The sequence below is a fragment of the Curcuma longa genome, unplaced genomic scaffold, assembly GCF_044706935.1.
Source record: "Curcuma longa cultivar G26 ecotype Majalengka, Jawa Barat unplaced genomic scaffold, ITB_CL_G26_1.1 contig_17878, whole genome shotgun sequence".
In the NCBI taxonomy this organism is placed as follows: Eukaryota; Viridiplantae; Streptophyta; class Magnoliopsida; order Zingiberales; family Zingiberaceae; genus Curcuma; species Curcuma longa.
The window spans coordinates 6,290-15,107 of record NW_027430685.1 but is presented as its reverse complement, the minus strand read 5'-3'; the positions used below and the strand labels follow the sequence as shown (position 1 = coordinate 15,107).

General features: G+C 39.4%; 2 protein-coding genes across 2 annotated transcripts; both read right to left on the bottom strand.

The window, feature by feature from the left end:
* Positions 1–263: 263 nt before the first annotated feature.
* On the bottom strand, positions 264–4,186 carry LOC141816736 (oligopeptide transporter 7-like; the record flags this gene model as incomplete). Its single annotated transcript, XM_074704480.1, has 3 exons — positions 4,126–4,186; positions 450–943; positions 264–361 (listed from the first exon to the last, which is right to left on the bottom strand). Coding segments are annotated over exons 1-3 (653 nt in total), but the record flags the coding sequence as incomplete, so codon positions are not given.
* A 1,227-nt stretch (positions 4,187–5,413) lies between these two features.
* LOC141816737 (oligopeptide transporter 7-like) lies at positions 5,414–8,818 on the bottom strand. The gene is made up of 6 exons (XM_074704481.1): positions 8,691–8,818; positions 8,097–8,602; positions 7,914–8,011; positions 6,722–7,291; positions 6,392–6,647; positions 5,414–6,312 (listed from the first exon to the last, which is right to left on the bottom strand). The coding sequence occupies exons 1-6, from the start codon at positions 8,752–8,754 to the stop codon at positions 5,512–5,514; spliced, it is 2,295 nt and encodes a 764-aa protein (XP_074560582.1). The 5' UTR covers positions 8,755–8,818; the 3' UTR covers positions 5,414–5,511.

Sequence of the window (8,818 nt, the reverse complement as noted above, 5' to 3'; positions counted from 1 at the left end):
CATAAAACTAAAAAAGGTGTCTCTGTTTGTATGACATGTCTCTTTCATCCTCTTCGTCTTTTTATTGAATGTGTATTTTGTCCCCCACAAAAAGAGATGATTTTTAGTTGTTTTATGAATTTTAAATTCTATATTTTTTTATGATCAATTTGGATTTTATATGAAACTTTTGCTTTTCATAGAAATTTGATTGCGGGGTGTTTTTGATATTTCTTTTAAATATTTGGCTGTAAAAGAAAAATAAAGAATAATTTATCCCTCACCTGAACAACGAGACCTGCACTAAATTGTACGGCCACCACATCGCCGCCGGCTCAACGAGATACCGCCGGAATATTCCCGCCCATCCGAATCCCAGCACCTGCTTCGTGTTTCAACCAATTTTTAGAAACTCAAATTCTTTTCACAATTCTTTTCTCAAATTAATTAATTAACAAAAATAATTGTGCCTGCGTGGTGATGACGACGATGAGGGAGACGAAGAAGTTGATGTGCTTTCGGTAGAAAATCTTGACGGCGGTGACTAGGTAGATGGCTTTGACGCTGCCGGCGCCGGAGTTGGCGAAGATGGTGATGAGCACGTGCTCCTTGATGTTGAACGGCCCGGGGTTGAGCGTGAACTCCCACCGGCTTCCCCGGAAGAAGACGCGGTCAGTGATCGTGGCGGCCAGGAGATGGCCGAGCGGCACCACCGCGATCTGGGCGGAGATGGCGGTGATGGACAGCGGCTCCTTCCGGTACCAGAAGAACTGGTTGAGGAAGGAAAGTAGTACGCAGGAGGCCGTCCCCAGCACCCACATCCGGAACGTCAGTGCCGGCGTCGACGGGTCGTCCTCCACCGGCACCGTCAGCGCCACCTGCTCCACCGGCGAGTCCTCCAGCACCTCCTCCCCTGTTTCTTCCTCCACCGACGCTGCCGACGGCGCGGCTGCTTCCGCGTGAACTGCATGACGTCGACGTCGGTGGGCGTGAGATGGCCGAGGAGCATAAAAACAAGCCGAAAAGGGGGGATCAGACGTTTACACAGCGGAGTTGTGATCATTTGGTGCAGCTCTGCTTCTTCTTCTTCTCTTCGTCGGTTGTTCATTATTGTTGCTCGATCTTTCTCTTCTTTCTCCTCGAATTTTTCGCTCGATTTCTGTCGATTTAGTTGGGCATCCAATCGGAGAAGAAGAAGAAGAGTAAAGGGACGGGAGTTGTCTGTATAGACTATTGAGTTTCTATTTTTTTTTTAATTTCTTTAATTATGTTTGTTGGTCAGAATGGCTACAACTCCCCAACAAAAGGAATTAAGCAAATCGTCAAATCCCTTTTTTTATTATTTAATCCAATCAAAAAGTCATTCCACCCATCCACTCAAATGACACAACCTGAATCAACGGTACTCAATTTAATAATTACTACCCATATATTTCATAATTACTACGATACATATCTAACACGTTTTAAGATCATTCACGTTGTAACGTTATAGCATGTGTAATTTTGTAATTACGATGAATTTAATTTATTTGTATTGTTCTTCGATAGTCATCAATTATAATTTTTTGATTTATTTTTTTATAAAAATTCATAGGACTAACTGTGTGTGTGGGACTGTTAAGTGATGGATTTCATTTTTTTATTAAAATAAATTTAATTTATTCATTTAATATTCATAACATATACAAAATTATAATTATTATGATTTCATAACTATAAAGTTAATATAGGCACAACGTGAGCAGCTTAGCCTAGAGAAAAAAATGTTATATGCAATTAAAAAAAATATTTTAAAAATAAAAATATAATCATTTAATGATGAGCTCATCAAATCAGATAAAAGAGTTGCAATGAATCTCAAATACAGTCTATTAGAATTTCATGAAAGTATTTATTATGAGCTATTGACATATACAATCGCATTGGAATTAGTTTTTTATTAATTTATAATGACCTATCGTAATCCATCAAAAAATGATAAATTTATATTAAAATCGTGTTGATTTATTTTATGATATTATTGATGTGCAATTTGAAAAGTGCATGAAATGATCATTTCTCAAAAGTAGTTACGGAGGAGTTACTCTTTTATGTAATTAGTTTATGCCCATAAAAATTATTTTTGACTTTTAATAAAAAAAAGTTGATACAAATCTTATCTATAAAATTTTTCAAGATTTAATTTTATGATGATCAACTTGAAATAATTATAAAGTAACTATTGCATGGTGCTTTATGATTATAAACTTAAATAGTTTTTTTTCACGGTATGCACTTCCCGATTTACTTTGATGGTCGGTGGGAAACTTCCGTGGGACCGGGCCGGCCACCTCCAGGGATTTGAGTCCATGAGACTGACTGAGATTTATCATTTTTTTATGATTATAAATGTTAGATATTGGTGACCCGAATACCGTGTGATCTGATCTATGGTGAAAATCAAATTATGACAGATCTAAGGCCGATATGGATTAAATCAAATTATGACAGATCTACGGCTGATATGAATTGCTCCTTATTATAAAAGCCTATTATTGCTAGGGTTTCTAATGAGAGTTGTAAAACACAAAGATTGTGTGCCGTCATTGTATTCCACCTTTTTGATAGTGAATTTTCTCTCCTCTGCCCGTGGTTTTTTACCCGTCAAGGGTTTTCCACGTAAATCTGTGTGTTCTTTATTTTTCTTGTTGTCTATTTTTGCCGTAATCTCGTAACAATAAACTTATTTATTTTATTATTTATATTATATTATTAAATATAGAAGTGCAAACGTGATATTTAAATTTTATTTGAATCTTAAAAATATAAATAATTTTATCTCGAGCTCAATTAGAAATAAAATTCAAGTTTGATTCGACTTGTTTGAATCACGATTCGAGCAAAATTGATCTATAGTTTGAAATGACTCAAATTCGAGTTGGATTCTAATTATTCGAATCTTAATTATTTAAGCATATTTAAAATAAAATTATGTAAAAAAAAATAGAGTTCAATTCGAGTTCCGAACAAAACATTATAGATTCCAATTCAGCTTAAAAAATTATCAAACATCAAGTTTGACTTGAATTCAATAATTTTGAAAATATTTATATTTGCGTTTAAGTTCGAAAAATATATGTGATATTCAAATTCTATTTGAATCCTGAAAATATAAATAATTTTAGCTCCAGCTCGATTAGAAATAAAATTTGAGTTCGGTTCAACTTGTTTGAACCATGATTCGAGTAGAATTGAACTATGATTTGAAAAAAAAAACTTAAATTTGAGTTTGATTACAATTATTCGACTCTTTATTTGAGCATATTTAAATTCAAATTGTGTAAAAAAAAATTCAATTCAAGTTTTACTTGTGAGCAATTTGTGAATAATCGAATAAAATATTATAAAATTTGACTCAAAAAATTTATTGAACATTAATTTTAGCTCAAATTCGATAATTTCAAATACGAATCAAATATTTTTCAAGTCAGCTCGAAAAACTCACAAACATACTCGATTCATTTGCACCCTAGCGGCCTACATTGAACTAAGATCCTAACTCCGCCCTTAGCTATATAATGCAGATTCTATCCGTTCACTTAATATTCATGTTGTAATAGTTATGAAATTGTAACTGTTACAACTCATGCTCTTCTATTCAATAATATTTACATTATATCAGTTATAAAATCGTAACTGTTATAACATATATTTACTGCCGATTTAGAATTTAATACTTGTGGTAGAAGATAATAATATCAATGAAGATATTTGAGAGCGGTTGTATAATTTTATTTTTGCCCGTCTACCCTTAATCATCACTCTATTCACTTAAAACTTGGACAATTTGATAAATCAATGAAAACCTCTCTGTGATAGTTTAGCAATTTCAATGATAACTCTAGTCCTCCATTATTTCCTTACCTTCTCCACTCTTTTTTTCCCATTTTTTTCGCTATAAATCAATTTTTGTTAAACAAATTAGTTAATAACTTACAAGGAAGAGATTCAGAGAGGGTGGTTTAAAAATTGAAAAGTTGGGTGGTGTTCAGCAAAAGGGCAAAATAAAGGGTGTGTTCCAAAATTGTCCATGTTTTTTTATTTACAAAATAGTCATTGACTATTAATAGTTAAACAGGGAAATGATTAATTTGAGAGATCTACATCTATTGTCAGAAGACATGTCAGCATCAGCACATGGGCAGTTGGCCACCATACCAGTCATCTTATTCAGTCATTATTTTTTTTATTTTAATTATTTTACTAAAGTAGAAAAAAAGTATTAGTTAAGATAATAAAAACTACTGTGATCAATTTAAGTATTAATATAAATTATACAACTGTGAATTTTGTAATAAAAAGAAAATTCATTACAAAATGAATATTATTTATAAAATTCATTATAAATTTTATGGGCCAATATATTAGGACCCGAGCCTATTTATAGCCAACACATTAGGACCCATGCCCATTTAAAGCCCGACATATTATGATTCTTTACTATATTTAATCTCTTATATGATAAAGGATTAGTCGTGTAGATGAAATTTCGATTAGAATTTGAGAGTTATAAATCATTATAGTAAATATGTTTGAAGGTTTGTGAAAAATTATATTATTCATTGGAAATGAAGATTTTATGGAGACCTTCAAGACGTGAAAAAAATCTTGTACAGGCACTTGTTCTTACGAGCAAATACAATTAAATATATAATGTAGAAAATAAATATAAAATAAATAATAATTTACTATTGCTTTAGTTGCTTTGTAATAGCTTTGGATTTGCCTCTAAGGTATTGATATACAACAACACTAATTTCTAAAATTTTTAAGATTCGATGATGGATACTTTTTCAAAATATTTTTTGTTATAGTCTTCGAGTCACGATTGATTTCCATCTAATAGTCGACCGCTAAACTCATTAGTCAACTGATGAGTTGATTTCCCTTTATATTATTTTTCACAAAAGGTGATTTCCCTTCATACTATCCTTCATACTACTCTTATGCAAAAGGTGGAATTCGTCGCCTTATGGCCTTACACGATCGATCCCACGACCATTTGTGAGGAGATAAATCGAGAAACTGTAGTTGGTCACGACGCAGGAGGGTATTGTCTGGCTTCGCTACCATTCATACTATTCATCTGCAAAAAGGTAGAATCCGCAAGTCTTAACGGCCCCACACAATCTCATTCATACTACTCTTCTGCAAAAAAAAGTGGACCCTTTTCATACTACTCGAATTATATAAAGGAGTACAACAATGTGGCTCAATTTTTTCCCTATATTTGGACACATTATTATAGCGAAACTATGAATTCTCTTCGCATCTCAATTAAAATAGAATGCTTCATCGTTTACTTCAACAGATAAAATCTGCATTGCAAGAATTAATTTGAAAATTTCAGATTCACTAATGTACATACAGTGCCACTAATGTACACACAGTGTTACATATCTGGCAGTGGTTTTCTCTGTTCCCATTGCCGATTCAATCAATACAACAACAAATATCTAATCTCTGCTGCGATGATCCACCGATCGACGGTTACTCGAACACCGGGCAGCCTTCAATGACGACGCCGGGAGCTGTCGGGCAGGAGGCCAAGGGGCAGCCGTCCAACTCATTGCCCCACCAATGCAGACTAACATTTTCCAGCTCCAAGCAGAGATAGATCAGGACGGCCATGAACGCCAATCCTGCGTCCAATGCGCCGGAAAGCACGTAATTGTGCCGCGTCCACCAGTCCCTTCTGTACCTGTAAACCACGTAGCCCGAAAGGAATCCGACCAGAATCCACGTGGTGTAGTTCACCGCCGTCGCCGGCGGCATCATCCCGGTGGCGCCGATCAGGATCGGCATGTTGATGAGCCTGATCCAATCCTTGTCAGGGAAGGCCTTGTGCGCGAGCCAGACGAGCAGCGGCCCCACCGCGCCGACGAGGAAGAACCAATTGATGGCGGCGTACGTGCCGAGGTCCCCGAAGATCCGGCGAGGACCGATCAGTCCCCATATCACCGACGCGTCGTAGAAGACGTGGTCGCTCGGGCACGTCCACGGGCTCTCCGGAGACAACAAGCTCTTGTTGCAGATGTCCGGAATCGTCTCCATGAGCCACCACGCGGTGCCCAAGTAAACAAACGCGGCGATCAACGTCCCTACCACCTGAGCCATGAACATCGTCCTCGGCGGAATCTTCATGTAGTGCCCCAATTTGAAATCTTGCAGGAACGTCAACGCCTGCGTCATACTGATGTACCCGTACACCTTGAAGCACATGTTCGCCACCGGTCGACCGGGGTACAGATACCCTATAATGTACTCTGTGATTATGTTCAATCCCGGCGTCTGGTTCATCAAGCAGAAGATATCAGTTTGCCAGTCAATTACTAACCGTCCGACGGAGAAAGAGTCGAGTTAATTAAACCTGATTGGTGGTTGCTGTGATGATTCCGATGGGGAGCGTGAAGAAAAATGCGATGGAGCAGGCGAGCAACACGCCCCACCATGGTAGCTGGAGCTGGTCGATGTAGTACTCGCAGGCGAAGATTGTGAACGCGATGTTGGCGACGAGGATCGCGATGAACCACCACTGAGGGACCTGCTTATACCTGCTCATCAATCTCGTGTGGATGTCCATCTTCTGATCTTTGAAAGCCGACTTGCTCATCTGCCAGATTTCACTGAATTCGATGGCAAATTAAGTAAGAGTTTTCGACGCCGTGAGAGTGGAAATAAAGGGGCGGGCGATCTTCACCTTCCGTGGAAGAGGAGGACGTGCGAGATGGTGGCTGTGAGAGACGCGAAGCCGACGCCGTAAGTGACCGCGAAGAATGTGCTGAGGTAAAGCGGGCCGTCCTTCTCGTAGGCGTCGATGTCGAGGTGGAAGTTGGGGTCTATGATTCCGGAGATGTTGTAACTCTGCCCGGAGGACGTGAAGAGGCCATCGGAGAAGATCGGGAAGCTCTTGGCCTTATAGAAGTTGAACCAGTAGCCGATGGGCGTGATGACGTACATGATGAGCACGAAGCCGACGGCGACGTTGGCGGTGGCGAACCAAGGGCTGGCCAACGGGCTGCCGAGATAGGAGGAGACGGTGGACCAGTCGAGGCCGACGGCTCCAAGACCGAGGCCGTAAAGGCCGGAGCCGAGCTGCTGCGCCAAGATGGAGCTAGGGAAGACCCAGCAGACCCAGGAGAGGGAGGTGAGCATGGAGAAGAGGTATCCGGGGAAGATGTAGTAGGCGAAGCTGCAGAGGAAAGCCACCATGAAGAACTGGTTCCTTGTCAAACCTCCTTTTGGTGCTTCCTCCTTCTCATGCAAAGCTCTACATCACAACAATTTTTTGAATCTTAGAATCTTGAATCTTATACTGTGAATCTATATTTTAAAAAATATATAAAAAATCAAATTGTAAATTCAGTAAATGATTTAATTTAATTAATTTCCTGAATTTTATTTAATATGGTAGGTTTAAGTTTGGAAACAATTACAGTGAAAACAAGCTGGGAAATTTGTTTGCTAGTGTGCTGTCCATTTTTGAATAATAATGGAGAAATAAATACATATAAGTATATTGGAGGAGCTCTTTTCATTTCAATCAAAATTATTCCATGTCTCTTTCATCCTCTTCATCTTGTAATGAATTTGAATTTCATATAAATTTCAATCAGAATGATTAGAAAAGAAATGATTTTTAGTTGTCTTATTACAGTAATGGATGGTGAACTTTATTAAAAAAAATTTAATTTTCCTAAAAATCTTTACAATTCTAAATTTTAATAAAATTAACCAAATATTAATATATTATCATGAATGAGAGCCTTAAAAGAAGAATATAATAAATTTGGTGGCTCCTTGATGATTTGAATAAAAACCCTAAGGGGTGTTTTTTATATTTGTTTTAAATATTTGGCTATAAAAGAACAAAGAGTAATTTCATCCCTCACCTGAACAACGAGACCTGCACTAAATTGTAGGGCCACCACATCGCCGCCGGCTCAACGAGATACCGCCGGAATATTCCTGCCCATCCGAAACCCAGCACCTGCTTCATGTTTCAACCAATTTTTAGAATCTGAAATTCTTATCGCAAATTATTTTCCCAAATTAATTAACAAAAATAACTGTGCCTGCGTGGTGACGACGACGACGAGGGAGACGAAGAAGCTGATGTGCTTTCGGTAGAAAATCTTGACGGCGGTGACGACGTGGATGGCGTAGACGCTGCCAGCGCCGGAGTTGGCGAAGATGGTGATGAGCACGTGCTCCTTGATGTTGAACGGCCCGGGGTTGAGCGTGAACTCCCATCGGCTTCCCCGGAAGAAGACGCGGTCAGTGATCGTGGCGGCCATGAGGTGGCCGAGCGGCACCACCGCGATCTGGGCGGAGATGGCGGTGATGGACAGCGGCTCCTTCCGGTACCAGAAGAACTGGTTGAGGAAGGAAAGCAGCACGCAGGAGGCCGTCCCCAGCACCCACATCCGGAACGTCAGCGCTGGCGTCGACGGGTCGTCCTCCACCGGCACCGTCAGCGCCACCTGCTCCACCGGCGAGTTCTCCAGCACCTCCTCCCCTGTTTCTTCTTCCTCCGCCTTCGCCTCCGCCGCAGCCGACGGCGTGGCTTCTTCCGCGTGAACTGCATGACGTCGACGTCGGTGGGCGTGAGATGGCCGAGGAGCATAAAATAAGCAGAGAAGGAGATTAATGGCGGATCAGAAGCTTACGCAGCGGAGTTGTGATCATTTGATGCTGCTCTTCTTCTTCTTCTTCTCTTCGTCGATTGTCCATTATCGTTGCTCGATCTTTCTCTTCTTCCTCCTCAAATTTTTTGCTCGATTTCTGTCGATTTAGA